Consider the following 24,869-nt stretch of genomic DNA (forward strand, 5'->3'; position numbering starts at 1 on the left):
GCTATCCAGGCTCTCTCACTCACACTCCACCACACCCTGTGGGGGATGTCAGCATTGATGGGCCACGAGGTACTGCAGGACATCCCCATGCTGCTCTCAACTAGGACCATGGCTGCCACACACATCCAGTAGAGCTGCATCACAGACATGAATATCACATGCTCCCACCCAGCTGAGGGAGCCAGGCAAGGGGAGGAAATGCCCCTCCCCCAGCACCACCTTTATACATTCCCTTATATTTATACTGATCAGCATTTTCAATTTAATTAATAGACACACAGTATGAGTTCCCAAAGTAATATACAGGAACTTGTAGTGTGTGTCTATTCAAATGGGCTTTATTTAGCAAATTAAGTACCACCGCAAATCTCCCTGATCTTAATTTGAAAATGTTGTTCAGTATACAAGGCAGTAGCTGGTTAGCCTTTGGCCTCACCCAGGCCTGCCTTCACAAGGTTCACTCAAGAGGTCTATTCCCTCTCTGGGCCAGCAACCCCAGAGCTGGGCTTTTCCTCTTTTATCACCGCCCTGCAGGCTTGATACCTGGCACAGCTGTAAGGAGGTGGGGCCAGGGGCGGCTCTGTGTTTTTTGCTGCCCCAAGCATGGCAGTCAGGCGGCATTCGGTGGTGCGCCTGTGGGCGATCCGCTGGTCATGCAGATTCGGCGGCATGCCTGCGGCAGGTCTGCCAGTGCCGCGCTTTCAGTGTCCCCGCTGCCGAACTGCCGCCGAATCCGCGGGACTAGTGGACCTCCCGCAGGCATGCTGCCAAAGGCAGCCTGACTGCCACCCCCTGCGGCTTGCCGCCCCAGGCACGTGCTTGCTGCGCTGGTGCCTGGAGCTGCCCCTGGGTGGGGCTGATTGGGCCTACAGGCTCTCATTAACCCCTTCTTGTTCAATATAGATTTGTATATCCTTTCCCACTCTTACTGACTTCAAGGGCATCAGGATTTCATGTCCTCTATTCTGTGGTTCTACAAGGCCCTGTTCTGCCCCTGGTGTAAATTAGACTAGCTGTAGTGTAGTACATGGGGACTGGGATCTGGACAGATGTAGAGCCCTTATGTCAGCTGGGGAAGTTTCCAGCACACAAGATATTCTCCGAGAATCATCAATGCCCACTTCAAGGCACCTTTAAACTACCAGAGCAGTGTTAAAGGGCCTCAATGTGAGAACTGAAAATGAAATGCGTATCTCCATGGTTAGATTTACGAGATCCATCCTGGTATATAAGAAGAAAGGCAATGTCCAGGTGATTCCTGATACCAGAAGATTGGCAGCCCAGGCAGTGGCCTTTTACTATGATAACTTATTGTCATTTGAAGAGGGTGTACATTACTTAAAAGGTTATTTATACCATCAGGCTCTGCTGATTGCTCCTTTACTAGCCCTGTAAGAATTTATCTAGGGCAAATTGCTAATTGGCACTGATCCTAGCTTATGTGAAGAGCTTCTCTCAATGGGTCCCTTAGTAGGAACAGAAAAACCAGAACTGTTTATATACAAAATAAGAGACAAGGTAGGTGAGATATAGGGTGACCATATGTCCTGTTTTGGCTGGGACAGTCAGTTTTTTAAGACTTGTCCCGGCTGTCCCAATTTTTTTGGCAAAAGTGGGCATTTGTCCTGTTTGAGCTGCTAACTTGATCAGAAGGAGGGGTTCAGGCTAGCCCCATATGGTGTCCCATTTTCCCTTTGGGAAATCTGGTCACCCTAGTAAGACAATATCTTTTATTAGAACAATTTTTGTTGGTGGAAGAGACAGAAGACAATCTTTTGAGCTATACAGAGCTATTCTCAGGTTTGGGAAAGTTAATCAGAGTGTAAAGCTAAATATAAGGTGAAACAGTTCTTTAAGCATAGGAGTTAACATGTTGCAAGGGACCATTCAAAATGACTGTAGTAAGAAGTAGCTTGTTCCGGTGCTTTTTTAAACACAGGTGGGAATTATATTTGAATTCCTTTCACTTCCAGGAGAAACTTTTAAATGAGAGTGATTAGGACATGAAAACAGGTTATTTCAAAATAGTCAATTTCTCAGAGGAGAGAAAGATTGTTTATTATACAGTAACATACAGAAATAATATTTAGGAAGAATGGGGAGAGCATCCAGAGACATTTGCCAACAGCATTTCCAGTGTTTAGGTTTATCAGCAGTGGTTCCTGAGATTTATATTTGTGATCTCCATGTAGTCTACATCCATCAATTAGGATAAGTACTGTAACATGATTTGCACCTAAAATAGAGATGAACACTGAAATGTAAATGTGGAAGAGTGTGAAGATTTAAAAAAAAAACTTTAGATACCAAAAAAGGGAAAATATGGTGATTCATCATTAAATATTTATCTATTGTTTGTGTTTCTTCCATGTTAATTGAAAAGGGGGTTGTATTAATAAAAAGTTTAGTGAAATCTAGCTAAAAATTAATTATAGATTATGAGAAGATTAAAGAATTAACATCTATATAATGCTTTGAATCTAAGTATTATCTGTTAAGATATAGCAATGTTTCAATAACATAATCTATTCTTTTACAGGTTTGTCTAGTTCCAGGTTAATGTCACAATTCGTAATACATCTAAACTTGTCTCATTCATGTGTGCTCCCATTTTGGCCTCTCCCATTCTTAAATGTAATGTTTACCTGCATGTGGTAAGTGATATTAATTTACTTTAATATAGTTATCCCACAGTACCTATGGCCAACTGGGATTCTTCAAGTTATCTTATGTTGCTAGTTGCCCCAGGTTGTTAATATCATCAAGCTCTGCTGATGGACTGCAGAGCCCTGTGATTGAAATCATTCAGGTAAATACAAATGCTTAGTATTATAAATTAACATGTTTGGCATCTTTAAACCCTGGACAGGGGTTCAGAGCACTGTGCCATATCCCTCAATCCTTCCTGGGGTGGAGTTGTGCAGCACATTACTATTCCATTCTTGTCCCTCACGTCTGAAACACACCGCCAGTGTGGGGATGTAAGCATCCATCAGGGAGTTCTTTACTCTGGTCTTGCTCCCTGATTGGCATTTGGCTTCCCTCTCTGGCTATGTGTTTGAGGCAGAAACAGGAGGTGGACTGATGAAAGGAGGGGGTGGACTGGCACTCTAAAAGTGTGCAGCACTCACTGGCAGGATCAGAGAGAGCAGTGAGGAGCAGAGGAGAGGGAGAAAATCAGAGGGGACAAAGAAACAGAAGAAAGACCATTAATCTGCATTCCCATGTGCTCTTACTATGGTTATCCTTCTCTCTCTCCTACTTCCTCTGTCCTTTGGTGGAAGAGACAGAAGCCACGCTTTGTCCTCCTTTGTGTGCTACACTTCTGCTTCATCGTGTTTTAATTTACACCCTGACTTCTTTGGGGGTATGGCCTTTTATTATGTGTTTGCACAACAACCAGCACTATGGGGCACTGATCCTGATTGGGGCCTCTGGAACTTATTACAATATATAATAATAAATAGGGGAAAAAAAAGCAGAAGGGGAAATTCCAAATCTCCCTCTAGGATGATGAAACTATCCAGAGACCACCTGTCTGACCTAGGGCAGATCCTTGCCTCCTGTGCCCTCCCTCACCTTGTATTTAAGCTGGGATGTACCCACCTTAGCCCTCTCAGCACCCAGCTTCCATCAGACCTAGCCCCTTCTTTCACCCATCCAGGTGCCCAGTCCAATGATGTCCATACATAACCCCACTGCAACCACCTTCCCTAAACATAATCCCCCATGCATTTACATCCCCTACACATAACCGCCCCCGCCCCACATACACACCAAGCTCCTCTACACATAACCCTCCAGGCACCCAGCTCCCCTACACATACCCACCTAGCTCCCCAATCCCTAACCCACCAGCCCCCCCCACACCTAACCCACTCACCCCCACACCCAGGTCCCTGCCACCAAACCCCCTCCCCCCCCCCCAGGCACCCAGATCCCTGCCACCTAACCTACCCGTTCCCATCCCCCCACTCCCGTGCTCCTCTCGCATCCGATTCAATTTTCTCATCCCAGCGCTCCCAACAGTGTTTCCCTTTAACGCGCGCTCCCGCCAGACCCCTCCACCCCCGCACCCGCTCGCTTGTCATTTTCTCCTCCCCCTCTGAGAACGTGCGCGCGAGCCCGCTCCTCCCCCGAACTGCCAGCTCCGGGCTCATTGGCTGTCGGGAGCGCGCGCGCGGCGGGGTCGGGTGCGCGCGGCGGCAGCTTCACTTCTCTTCGGGCAGCGGCGGCGGCAGCAGTAGCCGAGGGGGCAGCACGCAGCCCCCACCCCTCGCCTGGCCCGAGCCGGGCCGCCCGTCCACTGTGCAGCGCAGCGCCCGCAGCCTGAGTCGGCACCAGCCCTAGCCCTGCACCCGCTCGCCCACAGGTAACGCCCCCCCTCTCCCTACCGCCCCCGGCACTGCCTGCTCCCGTCCCCCCCAGCACTGCCTGCTCCCCCCCGCTTCATTCCTCTAACCCCCTCCCCCGGCACCACATCCTCCTGCCCCATCCCTCTCCCACCGCACCCCACCCAGGGCATCGCCTGTTCCCTTGTGCCCTCCTGCCCCTCACCCATCCCTTTTATCCCCAGCAATACCTGCCCCCATCACTTTACACCCCCCACATCCAGCTGCCCCCACCAGTGCTTGTGCCCTCCACCACATCCCCCTGCTTCTCCCAGCCCCCTGCCCCATTCCCCTACCCTGGCACTGCCTGCCACCCTCACATCCCTCTGCCCCCCTGCTCTGTTCCTCTACTCCCCTGGCACTGCCTGCCCCCCAACCTCCTGCTTCCCCTGCCCGGTTCCCCTATGCCCTGGCACCACCACCTCCTTCCTAGCCCATTTCTCTACTTCTCCCCCCCCCTCCCTCTGGCTACTCCAGAAGCACTTGTCCCCCTGCTCCCTTAAGCCCCCCACCCCATCCCCTTTCCATAGTCCCATCCATCCCTATGCCCTTGCCACCTCTCCTCATCCTATCCCCCTGCCCCATCCATCCTTCCTCAGGTCCCCCAACCATAGCCCCACTGATCCCTACCCTCTCTCCCCAGCATAGCCCCATCCATCTGTTCTCCCACCCTTACCACATTCCCTGACCTGTCCATCTGTCCATCCCTGTGTCCCCCAGCCAATTCTGTCTATCCATCCCCATGTCATCTGCCCCAGCTACATCCATCCCACAGCTCCCCAAACCCCTCATGTCCCCTCTATCACGCCTATCATATCCACCTGCCCTCTGGCACCCCACCACATCTCATTGCAATAGCCCCATCCATCCCCCTGCCACCCCTCTCCCCCATCACATCCCCTGACCTAGCCCCATCAATTCCCCCTTTTCCACCCCCTCCACCACATCTATCCTGCCTCTGTTCCTCTCCCAGGGTCCTAGAAATGCCTTCTCTCGAAGTCTTTCTACAAGAATACCTGCATCTTCCAACAATACCTCCTTCACTGTTCCCTACAATACTCCCCCACACAGGCAAAGGCCACCTTCTTTTGCCCCTCTTATCATCCCTATCTTTTTCTCTCCTCTCCATTGCCCTTCTATCTCCTAGAAATGCCTTCTTCTCCTTAGTACCTTGTTCTTAAACACCCCTTATCCTCTCTCTGCACTCATGCACAGACACGTAGAGGGGTCAAATAATTCCTTCCCCCATTATCCCCTTATCTCCCAGTTATCACTGTTATAACCCCTTGCTCCCAAGGAGTGGGATGGGGAGCAACCTCTTCCCCCCCTTCCAGAAATACATAAGGATGGGAATTAGTAAACACAAGTAAGGACTGGTTTCAGAGTAAGGAATTCTACCCTATGCAACAGCCCCCTCTCTAGCAGAAATGGATCTAAACCACCCCACTGCACAATGACAGGAGCAAAGTAATCCCTTAGCTCATTTTGTCCAACCCCCATCTCTTCCTCATATAACCCCTGTGCCTTTCTTACAAAGTCTTCTCCTTCCGTCATCCACTGTCACCTATTTCTCACCCCTAATCCTTTTCCTTCCATCCTCTCTCTTTCCACCTTCTCCCTACCCCTTTCCTCCTCCACACAAAGTATCTGGAAAGTGCAGGATAAATGTCATTTTGAAAAGTGCCTGTTTCAGTCTCCTGCTATCTTCTAGTACTGCATAATTATTGCACATTGTGTCTCTATGACATGTGCCTCCCCCTCCCCCTCCAGGCAGCAGGAAAATAGGCGAGGGGTGTGTGTGTGTTTCAGTCTAGAGCTGCAGCAGCAGCTTTTTATTTCTTTCTGGGTTCCTCTCTCAACCATAGACACTGGCCTGGCTGGCTAGCAATCGGACTCCTCCTGTTTTCTCTCCTGTAATGTTTTGATCTTTTCGCCCTTTATTGTTTCTAATGAAGATCAAGTGAGGTGGCTGCTCCTGCTGCTTCTTTTCATGAACCCAGCAGAAAAGTTCAATTTATCTTTGCTTATAGGAATTAAGGCAGCTTTAGAAAGACCTCATCACTGGCTCAGCTGCCCTCAGGACCTATCTACACATTGCCAGGATCTCTTTCCCTAGCTGCTACTGTTTGTTTGGATTTTTGGGGGGGTGGGAGGGGAAGGGGAAGCATGGGATAAATGGAAGAAGTAGGTTCTCTTGAACATGTTTGACTTAAAATTTATAGATGGGGGTTTGATACCAAGGTCTCTGAAGAATCATGATGTGTTCAGGGAAATACTTTTAATCCCCCTTCTGTTCCCTCCATCCAGTTCTCTCAACACAAGGGCAGCCGAGGGTTTAAATTTTGAATGTGGCATAATTTAGAAGTCCAGAGAATTGGACACAGTCTTTTGCTTTTCTCTTTGCACTGAGACGAGTCTTTGGGGATATTTGGCTTCAAGAAATATTTTGTGTATGTATTTGTGTAATTGCACTGAAATGTTTTCCCACAATGTCATTCCCCCGTTGATGTTTCTACTCTCTTGTTGTTCCTTGTTTTTCTTATTTTGGCCACATATTTGAAGCAGACCCTTTTAAATATCCTTTTATCGAGGTTAAATTTAGCTTTCAATCCTTAAATAAAATATAACTTGATTTTTATTTAAAATAAAAGGGAGAGTATGGAAAATATTTGTCTCTGAGAGAGCAAAATAAGAAAATAGCCAGACATTAAATGACAGATTTAAACATTTTCATGTTGTAAAAGCTGGCATTACTTGTTACAGTAATTATACACTATGGGCTACTGTTTCTGCATATATTTGTTGGGTAGTAACCTGAACTCATGAAGTGAGTACAGCAGTTCTTGGATAATAGTAATATTTATAGCAGAATCATCCACAGCAGACTGTCTGTGGACATAAGCTTCATTAAAAAATGTTGTTGGGTTTTTTTTTGTTTTTTTTTTGCCAACAGTTATAAAGTATACCTATGTTGTGTGGATAATCCTCTCATTCTAAAATTAAATGTTAATGGAAGATCAATATCTGAACTTGCAGGGCAAATAAAGAATATCTCAATGTTTTAAGGAAATATTAGATTGTTTTACCTCTGTATAGAAACAGAAAATATATCTATATGTAGCTGCAAAGTCAAAACGTGCATTTAATAATTGTATGCAGTGTAGCTGTAGCAATATTGGTCCCAGGATGTTGGAGAGACAAGGTGGGTGAGGTAATCTCTTTTAGCATGTCTCTCACCAACAGAAGTTGGTCCAATGAAAGATATTACCTCGCCCACCTTGTCTCATTTAATAATTGTAACTCAGTCTTGAAACTATCGGTATATACAGTAGCTTGTGTTTATTAATTTAAAGCTTTATTTTTCTCCCTTAAGACTTGACAACTGGGATGTAGATACCTAAAGATTAACCTGTGTAAAATGTGAAATATGGGAAAGACAATGTTATGTCTCTGCTGTAGGAAAAAATTAAGAAATAAAAGAATTGTTTACTCTTAACTGGAGAAGTCAAATAATGCATAATTTTCCATTCTTAAATGCACCACTAAGTCTGTACAATACAACCATTTTCATAATCAAAACAAAACAAAAAAAGAGCTGATACTGATTAAGGCTAATCTATTCTAGCTTCCAACATCATCAACTGGTGTTCTCTCTAAGAATTCTGAATCCCAACCCTCCAAACCTTAACTGCTTTGATAAAGTCATATAAATTAAGCAGAGGGACTTAATTTATATGAAAGTCATTACGATTTATTCACATGAATAATACAGTATCGGGCCCTCATTGGAGGCCATTATTTAAGCAACGTGTATACTGTTTTTGATAAATTTAAGATTTTGGTAATGCTCCTAACTGCAGAAAATTCTTCTTTTCGGTATGCAACTATAACAATTTTTGGACCTTTGTTTGCTTTACTTATTTTTTTTTTTCTTTCTTCCAATGCCACCTCAGTGACACTGAAGTTTTTTCTTCTTTCCACTGCCCTCTTTCCATATATGTGCTGGCAATACTGTCTGGATAGAAGATTTGCATCTTAATGTTCAGTTACAAACTATTAATAAACTTTTAGTGGGTTATATAAGCAAACTATCACAAATTTTACATCATATTTTTTAGAACAGGGGTTCTCAAACTTCATTGCAGTGCAGCCCCCTTCTGACAACAAATTACTACACAACCCGTGAGGGGGGACTGAAGCCTGAGCCTGCCTGAGCTCTACTGTCCTGTGTGGCAGGGGCAAAGTCTGAGGGCTTAAGCCATAGGTGGGGGAAGGGGTCTGTAGCCTGAGCCCCACCACTCAGGGATAAAGCCCTCGGGCTTCGGCCCCGGGCGGTGGGGCTTGGGCTTGGGCTTTGGTCCCAGCAAGTCTAATGTCCTTTAAATGGGGTTGCGACCCACTTTGGGGTCCTGACCCACAGTTTGAGAACTGCTGTTTTAGAGTCAAGAGTCTGGAATCCTGATTTAGGCTCTTGAGAGAAAATTGCAGCATATTATAATTGAGATGTACAGTTTTCTGTAACTGGTGTTCTGCTTATGGTTTCTGTATATGGCTAAAAGGATAAACGAGAGAAAGTTCACAGACTAAAAGAATTTTGAACATAAACCTCATTGTGCACTGTAGGTCAGATTCTGATGTTAATTACATCTGTACAATTCCACTGAGTTCATGTAGGTTGCACAGATGTAACTGAGCAAAAGTTGGCCCTATGTGTTGTTAAAGTTGTTCTTTTAATAAAATATCACAAAGAAAACATAGTGATGTCACTGAGGTAAAGAAGGGCCTTCTAGTGTTGCTTCAGATTTCTTATAGATTCAGTTAGCAATCGTTGCCACTGCATCTGGCAATCTTAGATCTAACCCCCCAAGAAAAAGCCTTAATTTACAACAGAAAAGTCATAATATTAACTACAACCATTTTAATTTAAACAGTCTATAGTTGAAGAAATGCAGTGATTAAAGTGAAGGAAGAAAAGAAGAATATAGCTAAATATTACAAGTGTGAGAACTAGGCATATAAAATATATTGAGATAAAGTTAGATTTCTCGGTGACTAGTGTTCATTGACAGATTTATAGTCTGATGTCCTCTGCTCACAAACAGGCTTCAGCAGTACAGATTTCCTTACGTTTCCCCACCAATGTGCTTACTCCCTGGTGTGGGAGTATCATCTCTAGCTACGAAAGATAGGTTAGGTTTAAAAGGACATTCTTCAAGGGGGCCAACCAAAATGTGAATTCTATAAAGGGGAAACCCATCCACTAGGAGTTGGAGTTAGCCCAGACTTTTTATAATAGTAATGACTGCCAGTTACTAACAAAAGGGGCCTGATTTGAACCAGTGTCCTAGAGGTGAAACACTTCATCCCATCACCAATCCCTTGAGCTATCCACTCCATTAACACTGGATTGTCTTACTCATTCTGTTTTATTTTCCACTTGCCCAGAATAAATGGTATCTCCCTTTAGATATTTTTCATATATGTAAAAGGGTTTTTCATATTTTGTTCTATCCTTTTTAGTTGGTGTAAAATGACTATCTTTTGCGTTACTATATAGACATTTATGGCTAGATTCTTCAATACTGCAGACTAAAATGCTGCAATATAAGGAGTTCTGTATTAAGCAAGTGATTTTTTTCACCCTGTTTATCTCTCTTTTTTTTTTTTTTTTTAAAGTCAGTAACAATACTATGCTATCAGACATTTTAAGAAAAGACTCCTTACTCGCCTTTGTCTTTTTTAGCCCAGAGTCTAAAATGTCCACTGAAGGGCAAAGAGTTGATGATAGCCCAAGCACTAGTGGAGGCAGCTCTGATGGAGATCAACGTGAGGGTGTTCAGCAAGAGCAAGAAAGGGAGCAGGTTCAACCCAAGAAGAAGGAGGGCAAGATCTCTAGCAAAACAGCCGCTAAACTATCAACTAGTGCTAAAAGGTACCCTGCTCTTTGTAGTCTTTTGGATGGGCATCAGCCTAAATAATTTTCTTAATGTTTTATTACAATATGATTGAATCTGTACATTAGTTCTTTGGGGTTGAAATGTGACCTGTATGCTGCTGTTTCATTTATTTATTTGACAGACTGGTTTGTTTTCACCTGGGTTTAATATTAGCTTGCATGATAGAAACTGACACTGTTTTATTCTTAGTATAATTCAGACAGCTTTTTTGTATTCTTATGAAGTGTGTGTGTGTGTGTGTGTGTGAGAAAGACAGAGAAACTTGTCAGTGTAACTTAGAGTTAATTAACCATAAACATTTCAGACAGGTCAGTAATTCAGCGTGCTAGGAGACTACTGTAATACCTATCACTACAAAGTACTGCATTTTCTTGTCCCAGATGGTCAAGTCAGAAACGATGGAATGAACAAATGTGTTTTTGTTTCATTACATTAAACTGTGGTATGTCTTAATTCTGTTTTTGTTTTTTCCCCTTCCTGAGAGGAATGGTAGATTTGGAAAATAGTTATTTAAGTGACTCCACGCTGTCACATCAGTCACTGGTTCACTGGCATGTCTGGACTGTGCAGAGGAAGCCTGCATTAACAGTGTAGCTCTGTCACATCAGCATTACTTTAGGCAGCAATGTTCAAAACCTATTAAAGGGAACCCAAATACAATACAAATTTAAAAGAGTTTATATAGAACCCAAATGTGCAGACCTAAGTCGCGTAGAACTCTGAGTCTGATTCTTCACTAATTTACACTAGTCTAAATTAGGAGTTACTGTTGTAAAACTAGTATAAAAGAGAAGAGAATCAGGCCCCCATTGCGTTCATTTGGAGTTTCCTGTAAATGTGGTATGTAGCACCAGGCTGCAAATACTAGTGTGTGTACATTTTAATTCATACATTTTACCTTACCTTGACTTGACAGTATATAATTTATTTGTACCAGGCTCACAGATCTAAACCTCCCTACGTATCCCCTCCTGTATCTTAATGAGTCACTCTCATCCTGCCAGTGATGCCAGTATTGATCATTCATTTTGTCCATTTTTCTGTATCTTCATGCTTTCATTTTATTCAAAGATAATCTTCCTTTATGTAGTCTGTGGAGCCAATGCCCTCTTCCCTGCACCTGCCTTTCAAATCTTTCCTCAAGGTCCACTTCTCCCATGATGCTTACAGAAGATTATCTAGCCATTATCAGTTGGCAGAGGATCAGTGGGGATTACTAATATCCAACTTTTAATATTTTATAACTAAAGGGAGAAGAATGACTGTCAATAACTTAGAGCTATCAAATTGTGCAAATACCTGGTCTTCGTAGTTGCTTCTACTTCTAACCTTGCCCATGCTGACAAATCATCTCCTATTGTTACATCTACTTGTTGTGTCTTGTAGCCTTTTTAGAACACAGCCTGCATATAGGAATATATGTTTGTTTGTACAGTGTCTAGAACAATGATACCATGGTTCTGACTGGGGCCTGTGGAACTACTGTATTAAAAAATTAATGATAATGTCAGAAGTTGGGCTATTATTCTTAGTTTTGTGTCTTCAAAGCTTAGAGCTCTTATTAACATGCATTTAGCAATGATAAAATTACTTAAACCTTTTAAAATTTAATCATATCTGTTTGTGGTTTCTGCTGAAACTAATTATTCCAATTGCAGACAGATATGTTTGCCAATCAGACTATAACACAGCAGTTTTATATGTATAGTAATATTAAAAAAAATTATGAATGTGAAAGTTGAAATGTTTTCCAAGAACTATGCTTCTTAAAAGTGTTTGGCTATGTTTAATATATTTATAGTTTAATATTTCTGTAAAGTAGTAAGAGACTTATTTAGATATTAGTCTTATCAATATTGGTAACCGCATAGTCACTTCAGTTAAAGTTGTTTCTACTTTCTTATCCAAACCCCATTTTCAATGGGTTGTAACTCCACTTACTAATTATTTAGGCTGAAAATTTAATATACAAGTTCTTAGCTTGATAAGGTAGCTGTTTGAAACATATGTGAAAATCATTTGGAATGTTTTAAGAATATGGGGAAGAAAGTAAACTCCTAAAGTGTCCTGTTGCCTTTTTATTTACCACTTGCAAGGAGTAGCTTTGGGGGGGGGGGGGGGGGGGGAAATTTGAAAGGTACTTACCTCTCAATATGTGATATTAAGACAAACACCTTAGAGCAGTGGTTTTCAAACTTTTTTTTCTGGGGACCCAGTTGAAGAAAATTGGTGGTGCCTGTGACCCAGTGAAGCTGGGTATGAGGGGTGTGGGAGGGGCTCAGGGCTGGGGCAGAGGGTTGGGATACAGGTGTGAGGGCTGCAGGGTAGGGCCAGGAATGAGGGGTTCAGGGTATGGGAGGGGGATCTGGGCTGGGGCAGGGGGTCGAGGTGCAGGAGGGGGTCAGGGCTCTGGGCTTGGGGTGCAGGCTCTGAGGTGGGGCTGAGGGTGAGGGGTTTGGGGTGCAAGAAGGGGTTCTAGGTTTGGGGGGCTCAGGGCTATGGCAGGAGATTGGAGTGCAGGGTTGGGGCATGAACTTACCTCTGGCGTCTCCTGGTCAGTGGCGCAGCTGGGATGCAGAGGCAGGCTTCCTGCCTGTTCTCACACCATGGACTGCGCTGCACGCTGGAAGCGGCTAGCAGCATGTCTGGCTCCTAGGCGGAGGCATGCAAGCAGCTCTGCAGGCACCGCCCCCCCAGCACCCATTGTCTGGGAACCGTTCCTGGATTGTGGAGACGGTGCTCGGGGCAAGGGCAGCACGCGGAGTCCCGTGGCCCCCCTGCCTAGAGGCCAGACCCGCTGCTGCCTGTTTCCGGGGCGCAGCTCAGTGTCAGAACAGGTAGGCACTAGCCTGCCTTAACTGTGCAGCACCACCGACGGGACTTTTAACATCCTGATCAGCGGTGCTGACCAGAGCCGCTAGGGTTCCTGGGTGCTGAGCAAGGCGACCCAGTGCCTTACATGCTGCAACCCAGTACTGGGTTGCGACCCGAACTTGGAAAAACTCTGCCTTAGAAGGTGTTTCTGTAAACACAACTTAATAGGACTGCTTGCAGGATTAGAGGTATAGCAGTTTACTTGAAATTTTCATCTCTTCAAAAATAATAGTGAGTTTTTTACCAGTTGATTGTGAAGAAAGACTGCACAAATATTTTTGCGGAAACCAATTTCTGTTCTCTGTTACGTACACGTAACCCCACTAAATCCAGTCATTACTCTAAAATCCCAATAATGTTTGCATAATGGAGGACAGAATTTAATCCAGTAACTGTTTTTAATAACTCTAAAATAATTCAGGAATCAACACAATTGAAATTAGTAGAATAATTTAAAGCATCCAGCTTTTACATGCATTACAGTTATTAGACAGCACTGGAAAACTAATACAAGTCTGGAGCTTAGTCTTATTTCAAGTGCTAAATTATAGTCTACAGACTGCAGACTTCATTCTGATCTGAGTTTGGAAGTCATGCATTGTCACACACTTGAAAAATCTATTCGCGCATGTGGAAGTGTAGTAGCAATCTCTTTTTAGATACACAGGGTAATTATTCAGGATAATGTATCTCAGATTATAATTAAGATCTAAGGAATTGTAATATGAGTTTTCTTGCTGTGTGTTATAAATTTGAGACTAAAAGTAATTTTACTTATAAAAGTCACTTCAGCAATATTAGGTTTTTTTTATATAAATCAATAGAAGGAAATGTTCAGTTACTTGTGAAATGTGCTCCAAGATGTTCTATAATATATATTCTCTGTAGGGTGCCACCTTGGCAATTTAATGCTCCCTAAAATGGCTTGATTTTGAGGGAAGGGAGAGGCATTTTGTGCTTCACTGTATTTCTGAGTTTTTTTAGTTTGTGTAGCATTATCAACATTCTTTTAATTAGTTTTTGGTGGTTAATTGCAAATGTTGCAGTCATAGGATGTTCATCTTACTTCGAGTTTTCTTCTGTCAGTATTCTGTGTTGACTTGTATTTCAATTTTTCCTTCTTTTTTCTCTTTTCTCCTCACTCCCATTTAGTGGGTTTCTTTGTGTGGTTCCAGTAGAAGAGTGATAAGTTTGGGATATGTGGGTCAGCTGATAAGGCATCTAAGATGCCCAGAAACCATAGCTATTAGTGCGATAGAAGTACCTGGATAGAACAGAATTTTATTGCAAGTAGCCTTTTGCTTCCTTAGACGGAATGTTGACCAGTAACTAAGGTCTGATTTTATTTAAAAAATATAGGCTTTCTGCTATTCGCATCAGTGGAAGTACTGACTTAGATGGCATCAAAAAGGCAGAATACTGTTGCAACCTTTCATATTGCAGTGTCCCTCGATGTGAATGCGTCTAGGGCTAGTTGATACACAGGTAGCTTACAGTATACAAATCATATTGTGTACCATTCCTTCAATTTGCTTTACCCAGGGGGTGTTACCTTAAATAGTAATCTTCCTTACCTAACATGTCAGGATTGAAAAACTCACTGCATATCATAATTACAGTTCAGACATGAAACTGAATTGCTGTCCTTAAAAAGAGAAGGCATCTTATGTCTTAAATAGCAAATCTTAGCACGACCTTTGGATTGAGAGAAGTGTATCTGTTCTTGCTTAGCATAATAGCTTAACAGATAGAAATATTATTCTGCTGGGCTCTCTGCTCTTGAGGTTGCTAGTTTAAAACCTGTCATTTTGTCTTTGGTCTGCAAATTTTTATGTTGAACTGTGAATTTATGAAACTGAATTATGTAGCCTTTTATTCCTGGAAAGATATTAAAACATCAACTAAGTCATAGATATTTTGTTTGTTGAAATACAATCATGGAGAAGTGGGCCATCCATAACCTTTCTAAATAACAGAGAGGGTTGCCATAATATAATAGTATTTTAAATAAATTTGGCAACAAGTATTCTACTTGATAAGCCAAAAATGACAGACAAAATACTGAAAAAGGAAAACAACTCCATGATTTTTTTTTAAGTTGGCATTTATAAGTATTCCTAATATATTCTGTTCTTCTGCTTCAACAGTCATTCTTAGTTCAATTTCCAAGGACCCTATTCTGTCACAACTTTTGAAAGAGTGAAATATATAATAGGGTTTGCCCTGTTTTAAAATGTGGTCTAAATTTTCTCCAATCTGAGTTTTTGGGTTGCCTAATGTTTATGTGAAGGGAGGCACATAACCCAGAAAAATGGAAGTGATAAAATGAGCTTCTAGGGAAAATGACTACATGCCAATAAATAGCAGGACCTGAGCCTCTCTAATGTATTCAGTCCTCAATATTTTCCTCATAAAAATGCTACAGAGTCCTTACTTTACAAGTGACAGCAAGCAATCCTGCTAGTATTACAGCAATAGTTCCCCACAGCCTCATATTTATTAATATTTGACAGCACTTTTAATTTTGAAAAAGCTTGTCCTAGATTAGCTAATCCTTTCAGGCTTGATCAGTATTTTCCACATCTGTAAAATGGGGGAACACGGAGAGAGAGGTTGTGACTTTTCTAAGACCATAAAAGGAGCATCTGAGTGACATTGCAAATTGGGTGTTCCTGGTACCCAGTCCTGGATTCTGACTACTAGAACATGCTTCTCTCTCACCAGTTAAATAACATAATAGTACTTAATAAAAATAAAACAAATGTATATTTTCATTTTTTATTATATAATATAGCCTGGCATTGCTTAATATAAATACATTTTGGGCAGAAAATCTGTTGGCAACAAAATCCATGGGGATAGTTGCCAAGGGGGAGGAAGGAAACAGTGTGGTTTCTGAGGGATACTTCAGAGGCTACAGCAATCTGTGTATTGGTTCCTGTGCCTCTGGTGTCTCTGGATTATCCACTCCACTCTCAGGTGTTGTAGCTCCACTGAAGCCATGCTACTAGGGTTTCCTACCATTGCAGGGTCCCTGCAGAATAGGATATACTGCTAGAGTCTGTATATCCTTTACTAACTCTGTGTGTTTATCGTGAACAAGGAATGATGTGCCTCCCCTCCATTGCCTGTTTCTTAAATGAGTTCACCGGGGAGACAGTAAGAGTATTAGCAGCACTACCACGGTCTGTGTGTAGTAAGGGTGATCTACATGTAGGAGACCATTAATATAGGGACTTTGGGGACATGATCTGATCACTTACATGCAATTTCAACAATAAAATACAAATACAGTCGGTATTTATATTTCAAACGTTTGCTACTGTAACACATGTTCAGGACTTAAATACAAGGTAGCATGCAGTTTCATTTTTGTGGCTAGCTGTGCAAGGTACTGTGATTTCTTCCCTCCACCTCATCCCCAATGAAATTCTTGCTTCTGCTCATCTTTTAGGGGCCAGCAAAAGCAAAACAAATAGCAGTTAAGACAAATATTCCCATGTTTGTCCTAACAGCGTCTTTTAAAAAAATCAGATCTATCGACATCAATCTGAAGACCCTAATCATTGTACTAGGGCCTGATACGAGGTGAGGGCAGGAGAGACATCCACAACTTGCCCTCTTCGTTCTGGAAAGAAGGGGAGGAGGTTAGATGTGGAAGGATACTGAAAATGGAAGATTTGTAGTTTAGGACATGGGGCAATGTCTGTTCTCATTCTCCTCTTGATGTTTCATACACCTCATTATACAGCAGCTGATACCTGATCATATCTAGGTGCTCAAAGTGAGGATGTAGTCCAGGGATTGGCAAACTACAGCCCACCAGCCATTTTAATCTGGCCCTCGAGCTCTTGCTGGGGAGCAGGGTCTGGGGCTTGCCCCGCTCCAGCGGGGAGCAGGGTGGGGGGCCACTCCACACAGCTCCCGAAAGCAGCGGCATAGCCCCCCTCCGTCTCCTAGTGTAGGGGCATCCAGGGCGCTATGCTCTTCATGCTGCTTCCACCCAAAGCGCTGCCCCTGCAGCTCCCATTGGCTGAGAACCATGGCCAATGGGAGCTGCATGGGTGGTGCCTGCGGACAGGGCAGTGTGTAGAGCTGCCTGGCCGCACCTCCACATTGGAGCTGGAAAAGGGACATGCCACTGCTTTCGGGAGTTGCTTGAGGTAAGCACCGCCCAGAGCCTGCACCCCTGAGCCTCCCCCCATGTCCCAACCCCCTGTCCCAGCCCTGATCTCCCCTCCCACCCTTCAAAGCCCTCGGTCCCAGCCCGGAGCACCCTCCTATATCCCAAACCCCTCCTCTCCAGCCCCACCACAGAGCTTGTATCCGCAGCCAGAGCCTGCACTCCTTCTTTCACCCCTGCCCCAGCCCTGATCCCCCTCTTCTGCCTGATGAACCCCTCAGTACCAGCCCAGAACACCCTTCTGCATCCCAAATTCCTCATCCCCAGCCCCACCCCAGAGCCCACATACCCAGCTGGAGCCTTTACCCCGCATCCCATCCTCCCGGCCCAGCCTGGAGCCCCTTCCCGCACCCTGAACTCCTCATTTCGGGCCCCAAACCGGAGCCCGCACCCCCAACCAGAGCCCTCACTCACTCCCGCATCCAAACCCCAATTTTGTGAGCATTCATGGCCTGCCATACAATTTCTATTCCTAGATGTGGCCCTTGGGCCAAAAAATTTGCCCACCCCGGTGTAGTCCCAGATGTGGTGCATTTTCAGTGCCATTATGAAACTGGCCAGACAGAAAAATACATACACCACAAAACTGAAGGAGATTTCTATGTTCCGTAAGCGTTCACGTGATCTAAATGAGGGAATGTGTAAATTTTGTAAGCAAAATAGGATTTTATATAATTTTGAACTGGAAAAAGGATATTTTAAGTATGGAACATTTTTTTAGGGGATAAAAGTAAAACAAGTACACTTTTAATACTTAAAGGTGGGGAGAAGGTGAGAGAGAGATGTCTAGCAAATATTTTTTTTTTTAAAAATGGTAGTGTTTGGTATGTTGACCCACTTAAACTTCTCATATTTTCTTTTTTTTTAAAGTGGATTTTTTTTTTTTTTGCATTTCTCTAATTACTTTTTTCCAAATATCAGTTAAGAAATTTTAATTCACGGTTTTTAATTGAGGTAGATACTGTCTATTGAAATATACTGAAATACATAATATAGCGAAGTATTTACATTCTCTAGCAATTGGAATCATCAAACCTATTTCATTTCTCTCCCTGCGCAGAAGCATCTTGCAAATTTCCCCGCAGTTTCTCGTTGGAGTCTGTTTTTGAAGTGTTTTTGTTGAATAATTGCTACTTTTAGGTCTGTAATAGAGTGACCAGGGAGGTTGAAGTGTTTTCCGACTGGTTTTTGAATGTTGTAATTCTTGATGTCTGATTTGTGTCCATTTATTCTTTTGTGTAGAGACTGTCCGGTTTGGCCAATGTACATGGCAGAGGGTCAGTGCTGGCTCATGATGGCATATATCACATTGGTAGATGTGCAGGTGAATGAGCCTCTGATAGTGTGGCTGATGTGATTAGGTCCTATGACAAATCCCAGTACATTTCAGTATCAAATTAACTAAGGAACTGGTAGTAAAAATAACAGTGGGCTTTATTGTTTTGGTCGCTTGACAAAAGTATGTGTGTAAGAAAACGTTATAAGAAGATTTGATATAGTTGTGCTGGATCGCAGGATGTAATTCAGGTAGTTACATATGAAAGTACTGTGCAGGGAAGTGGCCTTGCAATAATAGTGTTCAAAGAGTATTTCAGTCAATTAGGATGAACATTGCTTTGCTAGATAAAACATTTTAATAGCTAAGCTGTTCTGTCATACTTATTGACTGTGAGTCTTCAGTCACATCAAAGCTGTTTCAAATGGCAGGTCTTTACTTGGGTGTTGATAACTGCTTATTAGTGGACTGATTTGCTGAGGTAAATATAAAATTCCAGTCTACACAAAAATGCATAAATGAAGAAAGAGCACTTTGAACTGAATCTAAAAGGCTTGCAATTTTTAGAACAGACATATTTGTTTTAGTTTTCTGAATCCTTTCTCTTATAACAAAGCAATCATTTTAGTACACTAGGTACTGCTATATATAATAATTTTTTAAAGCAAGTGTAAAGTCATCACTAATGAGCTTAGTGGAAACCTCTTTTAGCAACTCGTACAGAAAATGTGTGAACTGGGGATTTACTGTTCTCTGAATTTGTTGGACTAATGACAAAGTACCATTGAAATCCAATACATGATGGAGGCAATCTGTCTTGCAAAATGAAAGAATTACATTTAACTTAGTGTCTGGTCCTTCAATGTATTTCGTGTTGTGATCTCGATAGATAATCATTTAGTAACTTTACTATTGGCAAATGTATTTTTATAGTCAATAAGAAATCACTTCATTTAGTTTTATACTGTGGTGACAATCTAGTGTTTTTTTTCTAAATTTTACTTATTTTCTATTATATTTAAACATTACAAAATCAATATACCAGCCAGGGATGATTCCTCAATATGATGAAGAAAGATAGGTTGTAAGAGAGTATTTCTTATCCTAAAATACTTGATTTCTTGTAGAAACTCAGCTCATTCTTACAGAACATGTGCTAAAGATAAATATTGAATAGGATATAGATATCAGTTTTCCTCCAAATGGGTCTCAGATGGTTTTTATAAACTGTTTGTACTAATTACCACTCCAGTCCCAGTCCACATGCAGGTACACTCCCATTGATTTTTTTTTTCAATGGGAGTTTTACACACATACATGGCAAGATTGGGCTATAGATGTGTGTACACATCTGTTTTTATTTTTTCTAATTCTCCCCCCCCTCCCCCCAATTCAAATGCAGCCAGGTGTGAAGTGAAACTGTCAACTATTTAACAAGGCATGGGAGCTATATCAAATAGCTTAGGATCTCTAAGTGTAGAATACTTTATACAGATGAAAATATAGTGATATATTAGGCTAAAGTTACCTGAATTGGAATTTGGCTAGTATTTGGGGGGCTAGGGGATAGGACAGCCCTATTCATATATGAAATGCCATGGGATCTTTGGTTCACCACAGATGGTCAGGACCTTGATTTTTATGTCACATCCAAAAACCCGCTAGTACAGTAGTGCCCCTTTTAAGCTATGATAGGGTAGATAGAGTCTCAGTATTAATTCAGGAGGAAGAGCACCACCAACCAAATTGCTAAGACCACTTCATCATTTGCAAGCCTAAACTTATTTAAACTTACATAGCATATTTGTGAAAATCTGCTTGTTTTAGAGAAACCTATGTTACTGACATACATGTGTTCCTCGATAATTAGCAGACAATTACTGTGGCAACTTGAAACATTTCTTTCCAAAACTGAGAAATTTAGTCAGTTTTTTGTGCATATGAAAATCTGAGAGCATTAGGAGTTGGTGATTTCAGATAGCTTTGTGAGTCATAGAAGTACAGAAAGTTGCTTTCAAAACTGAAATTCCATAGTATATGGACTACCATGGCCTTTGGGTATTTTAGCAACAAGACATTTAAAATGAGTTATTTTGTGTGATATAGTTTACTGCTTGTGAGCACTTACAAATTTAAAATTGTATTAGATTTTTTTACATGGGAATGTGTGATGTTATATCCAGCAGTCCTTACCCAGGGCAAAAGTCTTTTTTATGTCAGAGAATTTGTGCTGGTGAGAACATGGGTATAGATAAGCTCTTGCATGTACACATCAGACATAAAAGCAATGGATTTCGGAGGTCCTGTAAAGGTGGATTTAGGAGTATATGAAACCTAAGTTCCATGCTTTAATAGGTATTAGTGTATTCTATATTCAGTGGGCCTTGGTTCAGTCCTATGGAAAGAATCCCACTCACCTTAATAAACTTTGGATCATACCCTGTGTGTGTGTGTGTGTGTGTGTGTGTGTGTGTAATATATCAAATGTCTTGGATAGTAACCGAAGCCAAGCTGCGGGGAGGGGAAAGTGTGCCATCATTACCATTTACAAAGAGCCGTATCTCATGAAGAATCTGGTATATTGCCTTGTCAGTATCAAAAACTGAAAGTTTCTTTTGGGCCCTTGTTCTCACCTTGAGAGGGGGATAGCTCAGTGGCTTGAGCATTGGCCTGCTAAACCCAGGGTTGTGAGTTCAATCCTTGAGGGGGCCACTTGGGGATCTGGGGCAAAATCAGTACTTGGTCCTGCTAGTGAAGGCAGGGGGCTGGCTAGACTCAATGACCTTTTGGGGTCCCTTCCAGTTCTGAGATAGGTATATCTCCATATATTGTGCAGAATGTGAATTACTATCAAGGCAAGTCGTGTAAGTAGAACAGAGAGACTGTGGATCTCTGTATTTTAGAGGCCTAAACACTTTTAAGATTTCATTACAAAGTTTGAATTCTCAAAAAAGAAAAGAAAAAAGAAGGGGGGGGGGAGGAAATCTCTACAATTTGGTTTATATTTTTTCCCCTACAGATAAATCTTAATTCCTGGTAATACTGCCTGCAGTAGATATTGTAACAAGCTAGGGCAGTGCTCAAACTTCTCACACGTTAAATTTAAGATTTTATATATCTGTTGTATAGAAAACAAACAATCCCCACCTTCTCTAATTTTTACATAGTTTAGACAGTCTCTTAGTAGGACAGCATCTCATGGGACAACTCTTACCTATTCCTGATCATGTAGATCACCTCCCCCTGACAATAGAATAACATCTCTGTGGCAATTACAGCAGTTGCTTACATGGAAAAGTAATATTAGGAAAGTATGTATTGTATTTTTAGCTTTTTTTTCCCAATATGAATTTAGTAGCTGAAACAAGGAGGAGAGATCGAGCACAAAATAAGTAGTTGGCTCTCTCTGGACCATGGTTTGGAAACCAGAGCCCAACAATTTCCCATTTAAATCAATTCAGTGTCCCATAACCTTCCCCACTCTGCAATGATCTTTTATGGCAACTGTGCTGGTGCATGTCACAATCCCTTCATTTTCCTATACATTTTATCTCCTGTCCTTTTTCTGTTTTCTCTTGTCATATTTTTTTAAGCTTTCCAGTATTTTATGGGCTGTGCTTTAAACTAACTTGCTATGCAGCCTATTGGATAAATGCTGTCTGTTTAAAAACAATTGTGTTAAAACCCTAATGTGTACTTATTAAAATTTATATCTACTTTAAACCTCCATAGATTCCAGGGCCAGCTAAATCTGAAATTCTTTTGAGGAAGTGCTATCACATTATTGTTTTTTTTTTTTTTTTTTTTTTCCCCCCTGATTCTTTTGTGCTCTGTTCAGCCTAGATTTGCCTTGTTTTTGCTGGTCCAGTAAGACTACTAGCCTACTCCCAGGGTATTCTCACCCACTGGGTTGTTATACTCCTGTTCAAGACTTTGTCCCCATAGGCTGTTACAAACTGCCCAGTGCATTGGCTCTGTGTGGCAATTGAACTCTTGAATAATTTGTTCAGAGATGGATACTCCGTGTGATTCCTCCTCTCTTCATACTTACCCTCCCAACCCAATAGGGTAAGGTTCCTCTTTGTCCAACAGTCAGAGGAAACTTTAAAGAGGTTGTATTGCCAGAGTGTGGTGATTTCTTGTTTGATGATTCCCTTATAGAACTTGGGAAGAGATGGTGTAAGTTGTGCCGAAGAGTGGACTCTCCCTCAACAGCGGTAGAGGTGGCTTTCCTGATTGAAAGGAGTCTTCCTCTTTTCTTGCTGACAGTCATGTGACTTGAGAGATGTGCAATGTTGCCCATGTCCAGCAGGAAAATCCCTCTTGCTCTCTCCCCGTCTTCCCCCCCCCCCCAAAAAAAAAAAACACCTTAAAACTAAAGGTTGGTCACTTTTTTTATTTTAATTTAAAATAAATAGCTATCAGGACTTTTGATCAGTTGATTTTTTTTTTTTATTATTATTATTCATTTGGGTTGTGGTAAAGTGGAATTGATCCAGTCACTGGGTTGTGGGAATGCCAGTGGTATTGGTGTGTGAGATGCAAACCAGACTCAAAATAGGGAATTGTGGTTCACAAGAGATTAGGAGTTTATTTAAATGAACTCCTCTTCCTCTGAGCAGCTCCATTGCCTTCTGCTACAGATGTACTCCCCCTCTCATCCCATTTGATCTTGCACAGGGGATTTACTTCCTGCCTGAATGGGCTTACCCTGCTGTGCAGTCACTTCTGTGTAGCCTCCTGGAGAATACCTTACAAGAGTACAGATAATTTCTTCTGGCCAGGCCTCTAAGAATGTACTTCAACCAACATCAGTTAATCAGAAGCATATAGTGGAGGATGGTAGTATTAAAGCACAGAGCCCTGTAGGTGTAAGATGGCTCTTAGTGTCTTCATTATAGAATTAACAATTTTTATTTATTTATTTTTACTAGTTAGTACACATTACTAGTGCTTTCTGCATCTTTTAATATTTTTTCTCTGCATGTTGCTGTTTCAAAATGGAGTAAAGGATGTGTTCCCCAAAAACACACACAATACCATCCCAGGGTAATCAATTTATAACAGCAGCTATGGTACATTTTATCACTGTTAGTGTGCCTTGTTTTATAACTGGTAGTTTCAGATTTATTACTTAAAATACCTTGGGTGGAAAGTGTCAGATTACTTTCTAGTATGTAATCTTTTAATTCCTTTAGCTATTTTCTTTTTGAAAAAGAAATCTAGGATAGCATCTTCTGTCATCTTTTTAAGGTCCAAAGTACTTAGCTGTAATGCAAACTGAAGATTAATCAGTTTAAAAAATTTTCTTCAAACAAATAGCTGTTATGTTTGTTTTCCCTGTAAATATTACTCTTTTAGTGCCGTTTCTCTCCGGCTGCTGACTGAAGCACGGGCCGCATTCTGAAAGGGGCTTTAGAGCTGCAGGCCAGGGGACGGGGCCCCCTTAGCCCAGGGCCTTGCAGCCCCTAAAGCTTCTGCGTTCGGGGTGGCCCTGCCTGCCTGGGCGTGTGTGTGTGTGTGTGCGCGCGCGCGGCTCCCAGAATCGCGGTCATGGGGGTGGTGCTGTGCTGCGCAGAGCCACCTGCACACCCCCTGCACCAAACAGGAGCTGCCCCAAGTAAGTGCTCTGCACCTCCTGCCTGCCCCAGCCCTAAGCGCCCTCCCGCACCCCCCACCCTGAGCACCTACCGCACCCTAACTCCCTCCCAGACCCCGCACACCCACCCTGAGCACCCGCCTGCACCCTGACTCCCTCCCAGACCCTGCACCTCCAGCCCTGAGCCCCAGGGGTAAGCCAGGGGCACCTCCCCACCACAGTACAGTACTGTACAGTATATAATGCCTCTTGTCTGCCCAAAAAAATTTTCCTTGGAACCTAACCCCCTGCATTTACATTAAATCTTATGGGAAAATTGGATTTGTTTAACATCGTTTCACTTAAAGTTGCATTTTTCAGGAACATAACTACGTTAAGTGAGGAGTTACTGTATTATGCGCCAGGCTCCAGCTGCTAGTCCCAGCCAGCCAGGTTGGGGAGGGATGGGGCTTCCTCTTCCCCTGCAGAGGCTGCTCCCGGAGCCGGGTTAGACCCACCTCCAGGAAGCTCCGTGTCTGCTGGCTGGGAGTCCAGCTCTGAAGGCAGCACAGAAGCTTCCTGCAGCTGGGTGAGGTTTCCAGAGGTGGGG

General features: G+C 42.5%; 1 protein-coding gene across 1 annotated transcript in view; it reads left to right on the forward strand.

Moving 5' to 3' along the window:
• Positions 1-4,179: 4,179 nt before the first annotated feature.
• The window catches only part of LOC117872386 (ubiquitin-conjugating enzyme E2 E2), a gene marked incomplete in the record, with an annotated part of 313,901 nt that continues 293,211 nt past the window's right edge, over positions 4,180-24,869 (forward strand). The window contains 2 exon segments of the mRNA XM_034760774.1: positions 4,180-4,372; positions 10,135-10,323. Coding sequence (XP_034616665.1) covers positions 10,148-10,323 — 176 coding nt within the window.

Source organism: Trachemys scripta, chromosome 2 (genome assembly GCF_013100865.1).
Source record: "Trachemys scripta elegans isolate TJP31775 chromosome 2, CAS_Tse_1.0, whole genome shotgun sequence".
In the NCBI taxonomy this organism is placed as follows: Eukaryota; Metazoa; Chordata; order Testudines; family Emydidae; genus Trachemys; species Trachemys scripta.